Genomic DNA, 17,899 nt, shown 5'->3' on the forward strand with positions numbered 1-17,899 from the left:
AGAAGCAAATAAGTCAGAGGCTATATAGCACCTTCACTTTTTTTAAAGCTTTCAATTAATTCCTCCAAATTTTAATTACCTGTTTACATATGAATATAATGTCTTGTGGGAGGAGCTACATTCCTATAACACTGTGAGCATCAAAATGCTCCGAACCAATCTGGAAAACAGTTATCTCACTCACCGAGAGACGCTCCTGACTGGTTTTTCCAGGGACAATTGTGGTGGGGATTTCATAACTTTTGTTCATGGCATCCCCGAGGTCATTTGTTGCAGTCCAATCTTAAATTGGAGAAAAGGGAAAGAGAAGGAACATGAAATTGTCAATACGCTGTCAACACACATAAGACCACAGTAAGATCTAGAATGAGGCAAGACAAATCACAGCGCTTCTGAACCACCCACAGTCTGGCTGTGGAGGAATGTGTCTGACTGCTAAGTTAAATTCACTGTAGCATCAGAACTGCCCAACCCCAGAGTTTTATTCATTCCAGATTTTCACATCACTGTTTTGTTGGTCAAATTCTAACCCTGGTGGAGGGTTTTTTCTTTGCACTTAAAAATATATCCTTTTATTAATGGCATCTCAAAGACAAATATGAAGGAGTACCAAGCACCTAAGAGTCACAGATTTATAGACAGAGCATCTTTAAGACAGACTATCATCTTCAGAAAGTGAAATGACTCCTGTAAGCCCTTCTGGCAAAATGGCGATAGAACCCAGACACCAACCCAGATTTCAAATGAACAACACAGATTTCCGGGCACAAGCCTCTTATCTGAGTCAAGGGAAAACGCTTAAGATGGAACATGATATAAGCACCAATACGGAACATGGGTCTGCAATGGGGCATTTTTGAAGAGTTAGAAATTTCCAATATTTCAGTTTCAAAATCATTAATGGATTGTAAAGATATGTTTTCATTTCACCAAGTTCAATGACAATTGTCTTTTTCTGGATCAATTTCAGACCACATGAATCAGGATAGAAATGAATGACTAATATGTTACAGGTAATCAAAGTTTTTATTAGTAATATCACATACAAAATATACATAAAATGTTTGGTAATTTTATTGCACACAGGTCGTTTATTAATGTCTGTATTTTAATTCTGTGTAGGTGCAGAGCCTTCAATTTCCATCCTGAAAAAGTGATATTGTTAATGCAGTCTCAAGTTAAAATTTTCTAAGGAGAATCATCATGCAGGCTCAGGACAACCAATTTAAATGACTTTTATGCTATCGGAGTGTTCCTTTGAATGTGAATGAAAAAATAACATAAAAAGCACCTGTTTTCCATTTGCCATTTTACCTTTGATGACAAAAAACACATTCTCACCAATTTCATTTTGAGTATCTTAAAATTTACTGATTTCAAACATGAACAGACATCATTTATTTTTCCCTTTTCATTTTATAGCCAACCATTCAGGCAAAATTTAGATAACTAAAGTATCTATAGTTTAATATCATGATATTTGCCTAAAAGACCTAAAGTAGGATCTGAGGTCAGTGGGAAGATGACATTTTTAAAGTCTTGAAGTTACTAAACAATATCCAAAACATAACCTTAAAATCTAAAAATCAAAATTTGAACATAATCATTTATGAAACAATTTGAGATATTCTCCCTTTAAGTTATATGAACACAAATATAAGAAAAAATAGGCAAATCACATGCACAAAATCAACCAACAACAACTTGGAAGAAATATACCTTGACATACATAAGCAGGTAAAGCAACATAATTTCCAGTTTAAATTAGCTCAATTAAATTCACACATATATAATAAACATACAAGCATAGAATGGCTTTATGGGGAAAATATTCACATGCATATTTAAATATAAAATTAAAAATAGTATTTTTAGAACAAATATGTAAATATAACATTTTAACCAATCTAACTTTCAATCATTCTTAAGTGACTCTTCCCTTCCTCCCATCTATGTAAAGGGCAAAAGTTCCTCTGCCAGCATCAACTCCTATCAATCATATGATCAACCATAAAGGACCAGCCTTCAGTGAAGTTGGCATCATGGGCTGGGGAATGTTGAGATGAAAACAACCTGGGCCCCTAATTGTAAGGCTGAGCTTCAGGTTTAACCAATTCTAAAGCAAGTTCTCCCTTCGAAGTTCCTATGTGGGAGCTCAACTTCCTCAATATACAAGAAACAATTTTGAATTGGGTTTACTGTCATAGCCAGAAATTGATATGCCTCCCTTTTCTTGGTAGTCATGGCTTTTAAACAGGTAATTAGTTCCCAATTATGGAAACAAAATGTCTGTTACAGCAGAATGGATTTACTACTTCCAAGAACAGAGCATGAGAGAGAAAGTGCTATTTACAGGCACTGAAAATATCAGGGGAAAATGGCTATCAATACTGAATGATTTCTGAAGATGTTATTTTGGCCCATGTAATGCTTAAAATGTATATTTAACTGAGTTTACAAGTCTTCTTTTAGTTGATTTATTTCATTATACACAAACATTTTGAAAAAAATACAAAGTGAAGAGAAAATGATAGCTACCTTCATAAAGTACATCCGGATAATTTGGGTTTGCACCTGAAAAGCAGAACACAGCAAACATTTGTAAGCATGCATTTTGGAGTTGGAAAATTACTGACCTCTACTAACTAAAATGTGTTCAATATAAATTGAATGTTTTATAATTGAATAGACTGTTTTACGAATAGACTTTTTTTTGTCTTTTTTTGTGTGTGTGAGTGTTTTTTTTTTTTTTACAAATAGACTGTTTTACAGCACAGGTAAATATAACCCCAAAGTCTGGTTTTGCTTCATGTTAACTGTTCCTTTCCCCAATTCCCTCCAGTTAATTTCCATCCCTCCAACAAAGAAAAGAATAATGAGAAATCACAAATCACTTTGGGAAAACCTCAGAGATCAGTGAATTATGGTCATTGCTTTTTTTTATATACTGTTTTTATTATACACAGTTGGCCATGTTAACTGTGATTTAGGTATTTTTATTCAAGAGACAGGTAATTTCCATACCACTTTTGTTATTCTCTGATGGTTTAGGGGGTACTGTCAAACTATATATAGCAGTGCCATTTGCATTCATGAACATATTATTAACATGCTGCAAAATGATATCTAAAGCACAATTTTTCTCTCTCCCTCATCTTCAGGGGGGATTTTGAAGGCTGAAGAAACACCCGCCCCTTCTTTTTGTCCCAGTGCAACACAGAAAAATCTCTATTCAAATCATGGATGTATAAGAGGTTATAAATGTTACATGAGAGAGAAATGTAAAAGTATACCAACTTAATTTTTTAGATTGTTCAGATGATCAGAATATTTTGTTTTAAAGGTATGCCCATGGAACTCGCCAAAAGCATTTATTTATTTTTCATTTTTAACTCAGCATCAACAAGAATAGGTGACAAAAATATTTGCTACTTATTCTCTGATCACAGCTAGCTGGTTCTCTACATGAAAGCCTATCTGCAATCAAATTAAATTTTGTCATAACGTTTAAGTGATTGCTAAACAAATTTCCAAAGCCCTTTCCTATACTTCTCATCTCTACTTGCCATGTGAAATAGTAAAACTTGCAAATCACAAAGCTTACTCAGTTTTTATTTTACTCCAGAACCCTAAACAGAAAAATGTCATCAAAACAAAGTGAAAATGAGCCAGTTTTCTGCTCATGAATTCCCCAGTGAACAATCAAGGTTAGGCTAAATGAAGAACCAAATAAAAGTGGCCCCGTTGTTCAAATTAGAATTTTAACACATTTCAACTAGAAGAATATCTATTTTAACCAGGGAAAAAATTAAATGGATGGCTGTGCACTTTAATTCAGGGATGCTGCATATTGCTGTGTTGTCCATACTTTGCACAACTCGAGGGACACCCTTCATACTGTAGCCTAAGTGAATAGCACCATCTGAAATTGTGCAGTACACAGCTTGTGCATCCACCTGTGACTGCACTGCATCAATTCAGTCATTGACTCCAGTAAGTTTCACTGTATTTAAGTAGTTTTATTATCTCCAACCATTTTGAAGTAGTTTTGAGTTACACTATATCCAAATGTATTATCAGAATTATGTGTAGCTGAAATGATACTGAAAAGGGCATTAAAAGCTGCCCAGTTTGAAGGGTGATTCAATGAATAAAGAAGAAAGAGATCCCAGGGTCAGCCCTCCTGATGTCATTTGCAGGACACTCGCCAATCCTCCAAAATCTTCTCCCTTTGCAAAGGTCCTAATCCAAATGCTGTCCCCATCACCAAGGAGATTCACTAGCCTTGCTGAAGGAAAGACTCTAGAGCCCCAAGGGAGTAAGTCATTCTTTGAGCTGCTCAGAAACCCATTATTTTAAAAGATTTCACTCTACCCTTCCATATAGTCTGAATGGACATGGGTACATGCCCTCTAGTAGCTACACCTCTAGACCACACTGCAAGTGCCAGGGATCCAGAATTCTCTTCCTAGGCTGGCTCAACCTTTCCCCTACATTGTTAATCCAACATGGTCACACCAGCCTTCTGAGCATCCTCTAATCCAAGACCCAAGGGAGGGATGAGGCCGGAGCCAGGACAAGTGGGCTGGGCTCGCCACATGCATACCTGTAAAGCTTCTGATTAGATAGCTGGAGTTACAAGTCAGAGACCATGTCCTGGGACCAGCTTGACTATGCTTTTACACATACAATTTCATAAAATCAAAAAACAAGACTGAGGATTCAGAGCCAGGTTAATCTCAGTCACACATTTAAATGGCCTAAGTGCTCATGAGTAACACACAGACTTAATATATTGCATCAAGTAAAGAGAACACCCCAAGCATACCACACACACACACACACACACACACAAAGCCCCTAGGAAGATACAAGAGCATCAAATCAATTCAACGTAGCAAATGCGGGGTATTAAAAAAAATAGGATTTGGGGTGGGATCACAAATAAATAGGTTAACCCATAATCTAGAAAAGAGTTCTTGTTCCAGACTTATGATTATATCAGTGCATGCCTTTTCTACCACATTCACCAAAAAAACAATTAGGCCACATTTAAACTTTCTGAGAAGCACTATTTTTCTCTAACTTCATGTTCCCAGATACATAAAAGGTACTGTTAAGTTACTTTGGTTGTCAGTAATAAGCAAATTCAGCATAAGATTATGAAACTTTCAGGAAGGTAATATAGGAGGAACAATAATAGTTTTTTTCTTTCTTTTTCACTCCCAAGTACACTGCATCACATCTTAAGAAGATCTACTATTATGGTGTAGATATGAGCATCTCCCAAAAGCTCATATATGAGACAGTTCAAGAAAGTTTTGAGGTAAAATGATTGGTGCATTAATCCTCTGACAGGGATTAACTGGGTGGCAACTATGGGCAGGTAGGGTGTATCTGAAAGAGGTGGGTCAGTGCGGGCATCCTTTGGGGTATATATTTTGTGAGCTGAGTTTAGTGTCTGTCTCTCTCTCTCTCTCTCTCTCTTCCTCTCCCTCTTTCTCTCTGCTTCCTGGGGTCCTGTTCTGAGCTGTTTTCCTCTATCATACTCTTCTGCCACACTGTTCTGCCTTACCTTGGGCCCAGAGAAATGGAGTCAGCCATCTATGGACTGAGACCTCTGAAACCATGAGCCCCAAATAAATTTTTCTTCCTCTAAAAGTATTCTTGTCAGGTCTTTTGGTCACAGTAGCAAAAAAAAGTTAGCTAAAACATATGCTGTCCACAATAAAGAAATGCCTCTGTGTGCAAAGGTTATGAAGACTGGCACATGGGAGGATGCACAGGACTACAGCTCATGAAAAAAACAAGGGTCACATTACTCATTTTAAATACAGACAGAAAAAACTATCACTTCCTTTTCAGACTTCTGGCAATGGCCCCATTTTGAAAATATCTTGCCCATTTTTAAGATTGATTTCTAACTGGTTCCATTTACTTAAATAAATTTATTATATATACTGTTACGTACCATGACATGGTAAAGTTAGGGAGCCCTGTTGGAGATATTCAGGGATAACAGGTAAGTGAGGCAAAATAAACACTGGCTTGAGAAGAAAAAAAAAAAAAAATCGAACAAAGAGAATGAATGAGAGATAAATAAGTAGCATCCAACCTCAGTCATGCTCTTGTAGTGGGAATTGAAAGGAGTTCTTATGTTCCCTTAAGCCCTATCTGAATGATCTCATCAAGTATGAAATATCAGATTCAGGTATTGAGAGGTGTCATCAAGCCCTAAAGCTTCATGCTGAAAAACTACAGAATAAAATATGAAGATCCACTGGTATTCCAAATAAATGGCAGGTTGTCTGATCCCTCCACAGCTCACTCAAGGGTGAAAACTACAGCTCCTTCCCAGCCAAGAGAAAGTGAAGTGAGGTACTCAGATCTGCTCATATGATGGTCAGATTCTGCTTTCTGAAATCAGATGAGCATCGTAAGGAGCCTCAGGTACTTTTGCTTTGTTTTTGATCTGAGGAATTATGAGAAGTGAGTACCAGGTCCAAAGCACAGCCTAGGACACCCCAAGTGAAAAGAGCAATTTGACTTTATCATAGCCCTGGATGCACTACTGATGAAACTTCAGAATCAGCAGCTCATGTCTGCACTTCCAAGAGAGGAAAACTTAGGCTTTGAGCTTTCCAAACATGAAAGATAAAAATCACCTTCTCTCTTTTCTTCACAGTATTAATCCAAGCACTGCACCATCCTCTGAATTCCATGCTAAACAACCTAAGGTAGGTTTTTTTAAAATTTCCAGCTTCTAATCTGTTACCACTCATGAGTAAATTTTAGGACTTTATGTAAATATTCACAAAAATATTCATAAAAAACAAATGGTGAGAAGAGAGACAGCCTGACAGTAGAAGATATTCTGCATTCTGACAACAAGAAAAAAAAAATAATAATGGTAGAGGCCAGGAACACACATCTTTTTCCTGCCTTTAAGCTTTTAGTCCCTTTTAATGTCCTTAAAAAGAAAGACTTTTTTCTTCAATTCTATTTACAGCCTCTGTTTAGTGTGATCTTGAAAAATATTTCAAAGATTTTCACACGATAAAGCAATAGTGGAAGATTTGTTCTCTTCAAATAAACTGTCCTTGCTTTTGGTCGACAGTGCTTTCTAGAGCACCGGGGGTTGCCTTTTGATGGCCAGGCCTTCCTCCTCGTTGCTTTCTGAACAGCAGGCTGAACTGAAAGCCCAGAAACAAGGGGGGTTCAGATGTCTGCATTTCATTTCTGCCTGACCCACTAATTTGCTATGCAGCACTGGGAATCTCCTCACTTTTCTCTGTAACAAAACAGTCTTCCATAGGACAGGGGAGGATAATAGGATTGGCTCTGGTAACTCCTCAGGAGCTTCAGAAAGCATAATTAATTAACATTAGTCCTCTTGAGATATAAAGAGCTATTTAAGTATAAGTCTTAATTATCATGATTATCATGAGTCTATGGCCAAACCATACTTTCTTCCATTATTTAAAGCAGAAAAGCAGGTAGAACTTTCTTTCCTCCACTCCCAACCCACTGCCACCCTGGACAAGAAACAGGTCCCCACAAATGACAGAGGAACACGTAGTAGTAGTTTGGGGGGTACATTTCTTAATGTGTTTAATTTGGGGGGAAATTTCCTGTCCCTATGTTCATTGGCCTAAGTAAGACCAAATCTAAATCTGCCAGTTTGGGGCAATTCTAAGTGCTGCAGAGAGATCTAGTTCATACAGACGTCATAAATCTTTTGATAAAATAGCACGGAAGAAGCAGTGGGAAAAATTCTTCCAATATTTATAGTTTGTTCCTGACACGCATTTCACATAGGAGAAAACTGCTCCCGAATTAGGAAGCATAAGTCACTCACTCCCACTGCTTGTGTGAATGAGCATTCTGGAGCTGTGACATTCTTCCTGAATGAGTGGGCCAGAGAGACACTCTTTATGCACCGCCTAAAGAACGGGATGCTTCAAAACAAGGGTATTTTATCATCGAATGCTCTGACAAGGTTTGTTCCAAGCGTAAAGTATTAAATCCCTCAGGTAATGACTTTGAAAAGACAACCTACTCTCAATCAACATGTTCACACTTAGAGAAATATCTGACCCTCGAAATTCTGGGAGCTTGTTCTATCTGATCAGAAGATGCTAACAAAGACTCTGGGTTCCTGTCTCATGACAAATTGTAAATGATCTCTCTGTGATTCATTTCTGCTTAAAAAGAAACCCTCATAGTTTCTAATCTCTACTCAGTCTCCATGTACATTTGCCTGTTCATGAAGAGACTCTTCTATATGTAGGATTGAATTCCAATGACAGTCACATGGGGGATCAATTTTATCTTAGACAGGACTTTATTTCTGGCCTGTAAGCTAAATAGGATCCATCAGAATATTCAGAGAATCCTTAGATAACCCCATGCTCTGTAGGTGTGTGTCTACAACTGCTGTCTCCACTTTTAATTCACTCTCCTAAGCTGTGTATTGAATTCATCCCACTCTTTGCAAAACCCAGTTAGAGGACATCGCTGAACACGATTTATTCTGTATTTTTTAGCATCATTACAATTCAATAGCCTCAGGGAGAATCAATAAAATAATCCTGATGGAGGTTTGACCAGGTAACTCTTCCAGTGTCTCCCCCAGGTTCTTCAGAGCAGTGGTACATTTCCTCACTACTCAATACGTGGTCCACCGACCAGCAGCAACAGCAGCATCAGAAAGCTTGTTAGAAATACAGAATCTAAGCCCTTTTATAGATCCACTCAATCATAATCCACATTATAACAGGGTCTTCAGGAGTTTCATACATGCATTAAAGTTTGAGAAACCCTAGTTTACGCTTGCTGAATTCTATCAGAGTCAAAAGGTTTGAGTGGGTATAAAGGATGACAATTTTCCAATAAGACCTAAATCAACAACCAGATATCCAAATATTGAGACCATAGCTGTAAAAAAATGTTACTGGTAAGAGAAGATTGGCTTTTCCCCCATTGACACCCCTTTAGGCTCAGTTCTAAAAGGGATGAAGAGGGGGAAAGAACTCAGACACCAATAAAAGCTCACATTAACCACCCTTTCTAGGAACTAAATTTTGACTGTTTTTTTTTTCCATAAAGGGCCAAGTATATCCATGCTTGTGGATGTGGGAGGACAAAGCTTCCATATAGCCTTTCTGGGCAGAAATTTTCTCCCTACTGGCAAAAAGGGAGGTGAGAATGTGCAGCTTCTTTATTAGGCCCTCAGGTCCACCTGGAAAGAGGCTGAGTACCTGTCTGTCATGGGTAGGACCTGTAGCAGGCCCTTGAGATGTGCTCAACTTCACAACAACTTTCTAAGTAGATGCTAGAACCTTAGCACTTTAGAGAGAATATGCCACACTCTGAGGTGTGAGGAAAATTGCCTAATGGCTAAAAAGTTATACGGGTGGTAGAAAATGGCTCAGGTCTGAGATTAAATCAGAGCTGCATCAGAAAGCCAAGTCCTTCCCACCAGGCCAAAGATTCCCTTTATGGAGAGCCTAGGCTAACTACACTTAGGATGCCAAGTTTAAACAGCAGGTCTGAATAAGTCATTTGGATCAACAGCAAGTGACAGGAATTTATCTCATTAATAGTAAAATCTTAGAAGTCCTACCTGTTCCACTTAATATTTTGTGTTCAGTGGCTTCCACATAAAATAAAACATTCAACAGGATCCCTTTATTCTCATTGCCTACAATTTGCACATATCTTCATTCAGCTAGGTCTTGCCTCATAAGGGGACATCCCTAGGAATTCAAAGCTGATCTCTTTAGTGGCAGGATGAAGGCAATCATGAAGTTTCTGGGGGCAGGAATGAAACATCAAGTGTTTCTCTGCCTTTTCCCATTTTCAAAATGGTTGGAATGTTTTCCTTACTTGGAAGAGAGGCTGTTTCATTCTCCCAATCCTATATCTCACTTCTGCCACCATCCTAGGAAGTAGGATCCAAGCCCAGTACCCTTTGTTTCTCAGACCTCCAGAGACAGCTGAAATCTTGTTAAAAATCACCATGTTCTAGTGTAAAACAGGATGTTAAACCAGACTCTTCCTGCCTCTGTATCTGACATCAAAGTGGATGTGAGGCACTCAGAAGCAGAATGCACAAAGGAACTGTGTAAAAACTGGACCTATATCCTTGGATATGTGTAATTCACCTTGACATTCTAAGTGGTTCCCAGGAGGAAATAATAATGAAGGATTTATTAAGAAGTTTCTTTGGGGACGTGTTACTATGCTATCTCTTCACCCAACAAGGGGCTTCCATAGAAACACTGAGAGCTTTAACTCTGTTCTCTGCAGGTGGAAGGTTTGGAGGACAAGGTCTGACTCCTACCAGGCAAGGTGAAGAACACCTGTGGCCATGGAATTCAGCTAGCATTTGGTTCAACCTGTATAGCCAGAGGTGTCAGATCAAGGGATCTATAGCACCATGTGGACGTAGCATGAGAGAAAACCTGTATTGGAGTAATGTCTCAGATCTTGCTCACAGGCCCACCTGGAGATGCAGAGATTCCAACAGCACAAAGCTGCTTTCCAGAGGAGGGATTTACTTCTATCAGTTGAACCTGGACCCAATTCTGAGCCCATTCTTTGCTTGAGTCAAGAGAATGGCAAAGAATCTCCAAGAATCCATAAAGTTTTCCAGAGAAGGTTCAGATTACAGCATTGAACATTCCCAGGTCCCAAGAGCACAAAACCATCAGCTAATAAATTTCCCTGCCATCCCCCGCCTCACTCCCTTCCAGTTGGGTAGCAGAAGGACTAAAACTCAGTAAGCTTGAGCCCTCATCCCATCATGCCAGCCTGAATCTGAGAAAGAAGAGGAAATTGGTGATGAGATCAAGCCCAGAGTTATGATTTTTAACTCAGATGGAATATGCTGTTTCTCAGTTGAGATTCTGTCTGAAGCCTAAAAAAAAAACCAAAGGTTTGTCTGTTGTTACTCAATCATAAGCAGACAAATCTAATGTGGCTCAGACTTCTCCAGAGCACTGATGCTAACCCTTGGTTACTCACTTGGTATCTTAAAAAATTTTTAAAGCCAAAGTCCAATCTGGGAGTCACTAAATCAGAATCGTCAAAGATAGGATTCAGGAAAGCATAGTAAAACATGAAATAAAGTAATATAATAAGGAAAAGTCCCTAGTTGGTTCTAATGTGCAACAAGGGATAGGAAGTTACTCTGCTGGAAACAAAGACTTCTTCTAGTAAGTCAGTTTTGCAGGCACAATGAATAACAAATATAAAATAAACCTAGTATGATCATCACAAGATATGCTCTTCAGCGTACTAGGAAAATAAACACCAAAGTTCTCTCAGTTTCATTCTAAAGCTGAAAGGCATTTTATGCATGAAATGCTCCCACAAACTATCCAGTGTTGAGTTCAATTCTTAAATGTGGGATCCAACATGGCCAAGGCAATACCTGGAGTTTGGAGAAGTCCTTTCTCTCTTTCTCAGGAACTATCCAGGTTTTCAATAACTAACAGATGCAGAAGGCATTGTGTCCTGCTGATATCTCAAGATTCGATCACGCCTGTCCTTCCGTATTAACACACTGGGTGGTCCCAGCAGCAGAGTCCACATGACCCCAACACCCTCAAAAGACATCATCTGGCAACCTTGGTTGCCAGGACTCTTTCTCTAATGCCTGCCTGACATCCTCATATTCTGTGAATGGCACCCCTGAGCCAGTGCTAGGCCAATACTGGCTCCAGCTCTAGCTGTACCATCCTTCCTCCAAGTGGAAGCACAGCACCTGCTACCCACACCGTGTTTCCAAATCACTCAGTAGCAAAGACAATCAGGACTGTAATTAAATACAATCAGTCCATCTTCTTCCATGATCACCAAGTTTTGTTGTAGGGACTTTTTATTTGATTTTCTTTATGTTTTGATTACTTTCAACATTCTTCATTCTGTTTTCAAAGATGTATTCCTAAGCAAAGTGACTATCCCTGGAAATTTCAGTTCTAAGCTGAATGAGGAACAACTACTCTTCCGAACACCAGGTTTGCCATGTTAATTCTTCTGGCTCTGCTGCCTGCTTCCTCGTGAAACAGGATGCTTGCAATGTAATTAAAAAAAAAAAAAAAAATTTAAAGAACCTCATCAAAAATTCTGGGAGTAAAAAGAGATGAAACTTCTTATCAAGAAGATTTGTAAGAGCTAAACTTCATCAATTACTATACAATGACAGCAGAAATACCAATGTACCATAAAGCCATACTTAACCTGTTGTTCCTAACTTCAAAAATACCATCAAGGAAAAACTTTTTGTTGTTATTTGTTTATTTTTCTTTGGTTTTAAAGGGGGTTAAGAAGGAAAGAAGGTTATTCTAAGAACACTCTATCTGAATGCTATGGCTATGAATCTCATAAATACAAAGATTATATCTCAGAAGCCAAGTGAGGTCAATCTTTAATTGTTCACACTGGTTTATGGCCCACTAGGGCCATCTATATCCACTATCACCCTGAGCCAAGTCTCCATCATTTCCACTCTCATTTATTACTCCTTGACAGCTGGTCCTTGAATATATAGTTAAAGAGAAAAAAAGCCCAGTCTTATCTAAAAGCAGGCATTTACACTTTAAAATTCTAATAAAAATGAATAAATGAACAAGAAGAGAGAGAGAAAACATTTTTATAAAATTTAGCTTAATTTTTGCTTTCCCTGTAGGTAAGTAATTATTTCTTTTTAGAAAAATAAATTTGAGAGACTACAAGATATGTAAATGCCTGAAAGCAATTCTCTATCATCACTAGGTAGGTGAAATCAAGCAGAAATGACTGATAAAAATGAGGCCACAAAGATAAGAGGAGTTTAGCTCTACCAAATATTAGCACCATATAGCAATGTTCCAAAGAAAATACATCAAAATCCCATCTAAAATAGAGCCTACTGGCTTTAACTGTGCAGATATCAAAGGATGCAGACCTGCTGCTGACAGTTTTTAAACTACAGACCTTCACCCTGAATCAAGTTTCACCCCCAACAGTTTTAAAAGGCCGTTGATGGTGAAATTCAAATAAAGTCTGAAGTTTAGTGAATAGTAATGTGCCCGTGTCAGATTCTACACTGTGACAAATGTACCACAGTAACGTAAGATGTTAACAATGGGAAAACCTGGGTGGGGGTCTCTGGAAATTCTCTGTACTATCTTTGCACCTTTTCCGTACATCTAAAATCACTCACAAATTAAAAATTCATTTAAAAACAAATAAAAAGCAAGTGTCCCAGATTTAATTCTGAAGTTGTTTGTCCCACAAACATGCAAGAAGAAACATAATAATCTAGAGATTTGCTACAGCAAACAAAGCCAAGCAGCTAAACACTCTCAATTAAGAGAAAGATTGAATGGGAATGAGTATAATGACTGGGGGGATACTGTGTCCAAATGTAGCCTGCGCTATGTGTTTCTGAAGGTCTGACTATAAATCAAGCTTACATGATTCCAATAACATTTGAACACACCAGGGAAATGTGCAAGTTAAAATGATGTTTAGAATACCAGGGTAATAGGGAGTTCTTCTGTAGTAAGAATGACTGCACTCTGGTTTACTGTTGGCCAAAGTGACTCTACAAGAATCAGCTCTGCCCATGCACTGCCCTGTGAGCCACATGGGAACAGGCTGTCCAAGCAGCCCCTGGTTTCAGATCCCTGCAATTCTATTTTCCCTTCCATCTGCCAGGTCATCCTTGTGTGACTCTAACTCACAGCTGCTATGTTGAGGAGTTCTATCCACGTGTTGAGTCCCAACATCCAAACACAGGCTTAGGCCCCCACAATGGTAGCAAGCACGTGGGCAACAAGATTGAGCAGATAGGGATAGTCATCTGAAGGACAGTTATTTGAAGCAGATTATTTGAAACATGGCAATTGTACTGCATATATTAGAGCTCATGATGAAACTCTTTAGCTGATAAGAGTGGACCCTGATATTAATCATCCTCATCCTCCCCACAACCCCAAACCACTGGTCAGATAGATACTACTCTTACTAAAAAAAAAAAAAAAAAAAACCAAAAAAAAAAAACACACACACAAAAAAACAAATAAACAAACAAAACCCTCAGGATTCAACAAAAGAATGGCTTCGTCAGATTGGGTAAACAAAACAGTCCAGGATGTTATTTCTGATCCATGGGTGAAAACACAGGATTCTATGTTACAAATACATAGAAGCTAGAAAATAAATTTTAAACATTTCATGAGCTAATCAAACACAATTCATCTGTTCATGGTTTTGCATGGGTTTTGCCATCGTAGATGTGAAATCTCACTAAACACTTGAGACATGGACTACCCAAGCGCACTCATTAGTAATCTTGTGTATATGAGTCTGCTATTCAAAATTATTCATGCCCCCATCACCTTCTTGGAATAGCACAAGTCCCTGTCCCTTGACTTGGCTTTGCCCCTATTACTTACTTGGCCAATGGCATATAGGCTGAAGAGTCAGTGGAGCAGCCCTAAACTTAAGCCTAATGAAGCCTTGCATGTTCCTAGTTGTCCTCATCCTCTGCACTTGCCATAGAAGCAGGTTTCCTGGATAGTGGTTTCTTCACCCTCAACCCAGAATTAAGGCACGTAGAATAAAATTATCCAATTGACCTGCCAACCCATGAACAAGACTAAATAATAATGTTTTAAGCCAACAGGTTTGGGGATGGTTTACTGTACCATGATGTTGTCAATAGTTGAGGGATATATCTTATCATTTCCCCACATGCACAAGTTAGAAGTACTTACCATCATCAATTCCAGGCCAGCCCATGAAGTGGGCAGAAATCTGTCTCTCATCTTTCCCATACTCATTCTTGGCTATTAAAGTGTAGTCCCCATTGTTCATGTGAGTGGGATTATCCAGCTGGAGGCAGCCGTGGTACTCCGTATGATTGGTAACATGTATTTTTGTACAGATGTATTTGGACTCATTCAATATTGCCCCGTTATAGAACCACTGAAGCGCTGGTTTGGGGTTGCCTTTCACAGTGAATGGAATGCACCAGTGGTGGTCTGAGGTTGGAGATTCGAGAAATGTGATAGTTGGTGCAACTAAATCGAAAAAGAGAGAGTTAATAGCATCAGAAAGTTCAGAATTCTTCTCATCTCCAGATTTCTGTGTCATCAGTAAGGGATTTTATTCAACCATTGTTTGGTTTAAGGAAACACATAACGAGTAAGTCTGGAATCCATCAGTATTATGTTATCATCAAGGTTGATTTAACTCCCTACAGAGAACTTCAGAGAAACTCCTTACTCTGCTCTACTTAAAACCCATACATCACAGTCAATTTTCAAAGCTAGTCAGTGGACATGAGAACAAGCTCCAAACATTCAAAAGATTTCTGAGAGTGGAAAGGGTTCACTTGACATATCTGTTGGTTTCTATTATATTTGTCTTGATATTATGTAGAGTCATCACCAAAAATAATCATGGGTACTGTTTTCATAGTACTTCTCTCAATAATCCAAATAACAAACTTTGGAAACTTTGGAAACTGTACATGAAGCCCTGATCTCATATAACTTTTCTAAAACTGATCAAAGAGATCAAAGAAGTGATTGTTGCTATTAATAATGATTGAGGGCTCCTTACACCTAGTCCAGTAGCTTTCATACCCTATTTCTTGGTCATACATGTCCATGAAATGAAACAGGGAAAATTTAAGGCATCAAAGCATGTTGACACACAAACACTCTAAAGTGGAATCCGGCAAAGGTTATCTCAGTTAATATTCTTTATTGCTAATTTCTTCTACTCTTTATCTAAATTTTGACAGATAAGGTCAGCTCTTCAGATCATGATGCCCATAGATATTTACCTACACTGAGAAAGAATCAAGTCCAAGTGTTTTAACAGACAGCAGATAATCTGACATCACCCTCTTTGTGCTCAAGTAAATTCTACCCAAGATGAAACAAAGGTGAAAAAGAACCTAGTTCACTTTCATCATCTACAGAAAGATTTCTTGTTAACAGTGACACTTCTCACAACTGAGCATGTGTACAGATGTGTACTAGAACGAGGTCCCTCACTATAAGATGTGCAATATTACATGATAAAAATCTGCAAAGTTTGATCTTTTGCTTTAAGAAATACAGACCTTAAAATAGTGTTTGAAAAACAAAATAGCATTTAATGGATTATTCCTTCTGTAAAATTTAAATTTAAACACAATTGGGGGCTCTATATGCATTATGTAATAAAAAGGTGCATGCACATATATATAGGTCTGTGTTACAACTAGACACAAGGACCACAGGTTAGGGAAGGTTCACAATTACTTCCTCCCACCAGCCATCCCCACACACACACCTGAGGCCCATTTATTCCTTCCACCAGGCTCAAATGAGCTTTATATACTTATAGAGGTGCTGACTTAAGGACATGAAGTTGAAAGTTGGTTGCATATGCATGGGAATAACTGACTTCAAGCTTCTGGATAGGTCAAAATGATTAAAAAATTTAAGTCCAGGACCCACTAATCACAGTAGTGGTACTAACAATGACAAAGAATCATGGTTGTGATTTCAATATTCACTCCAATAATCACACACTGAATGTGGCTCTGAGTGTTAACCAGCATATTAATACCAGCCACGGCCATGTGTCTATCCATATGTAATATGTACACATACTTACACACATGCACAGTCATGTTTTTCTCATTCAAATCCTAATCCAAAATAAAACCTCATTAATTTATACTGTGCAGCTCAGAATTTGCAATGATGTGATGCAGCTATGTGATTTTCACTGATTACTGAATGCCACAATACAGAATTTTAAGATAAATATTATATGATTATGATATTGGAAAACAATGCACACATGCTTAACTAGAAGCATTGAAATCTTATATCTTACCTTCAACACACACATTTGAATAGAAGTTTTCTGCAGGTGGTAATAATTCTCAATAATTTAAATAGGTCTCCTCCTACCTCCTACCTTTAACTTGATGTTAAATTAATGAGGTTTTATTGTTTCAATGGCACAATTAGGTGTTTGTGAACAGTCAGCAAATGGTTTAAGTATCACTGTTTTAAAGATTCATGTTGCTTTCGTAGAGGAAAAAGTTTTTTGAAACTAGCTTTAACAGAATTTAAACTGAAACACTAGCAAGGGGATTATCCGCTCAAAATATGATCTATTAGAAACAACAGAAGACAGAAGGCAACACGCTCAAAGTCCATAAAGAAGCTCAAAAGAAAGACAGTGCATGAGCAAGAGATATAAAGCAGAAAAAGAACAGGTGAAAAAGGCTGACAACATTTCTTAGTTAAGTATGCACAAAACACTGCAATATACTCATTTAAACAAACTCAAGCACCCAGAGTTCCCCAGAGATAAATGTGGGAAGGTTCAAAATCATTTGCTATTAAAAACACATGCTGGTCTGATTACGTACAATGCACAGTGAGGTTGACAGAATCTTGATCTTCTCCTACAAGATTTTCTGCCACACAAGAGATTTGCTTTCCACTGTCATCAGATGAAATATTAGTTATCCTTAAGGAGCCCTGTGTGTGGCTTGTTTCATTCTACAAATGAATTAACACAAAAATAACCTTGATTAGGACTGATCCCAAAGTGACACGATTTGGAATTTCTTCCTCTAACTAGAGAAATATAAAATTAGAAAAGCTTCCCTGCCTGAATTAGATGTAGACTCAGGTAAAGAGTGGTTGTTCTATTTCTCCAGGTGTCAATTGCTTAATGCAAGGAATTGCCTTAATCCTTGAATTCTTCATCCAAAAGAAATGACCACAAGGATAGTCACACTCTGCTTGAGATGACATGTAAGAACTCACTAGGAATATAGTCTCCATTTTATATAGCTCTGAATTAATCCTTGCTTTTTAAGATTATAAGG

At 38.0% G+C, this 17,899-nt stretch overlaps 1 protein-coding gene across 1 annotated transcript in view; it reads right to left on the reverse strand.

Moving 5' to 3' along the window:
* The window catches only part of NTRK2 (neurotrophic receptor tyrosine kinase 2), a 345,264-nt gene that overhangs the window by 274,503 nt on the left and 52,862 nt on the right, over positions 1–17,899 (reverse strand). The window contains 4 exon segments of the mRNA XM_079112192.1: positions 185–282; positions 2,539–2,574; positions 14,769–15,074; positions 17,435–17,567. Coding sequence (XP_078968318.1) covers positions 185–282; positions 2,539–2,574; positions 14,769–15,074; positions 17,435–17,567 — 573 coding nt within the window.

The sequence above is a fragment of the Sciurus vulgaris genome (assembly GCF_902686455.1).
Source record: "Sciurus vulgaris genome assembly, chromosome: 15".
In the NCBI taxonomy this organism is placed as follows: domain Eukaryota; kingdom Metazoa; phylum Chordata; class Mammalia; order Rodentia; family Sciuridae; genus Sciurus; species Sciurus vulgaris.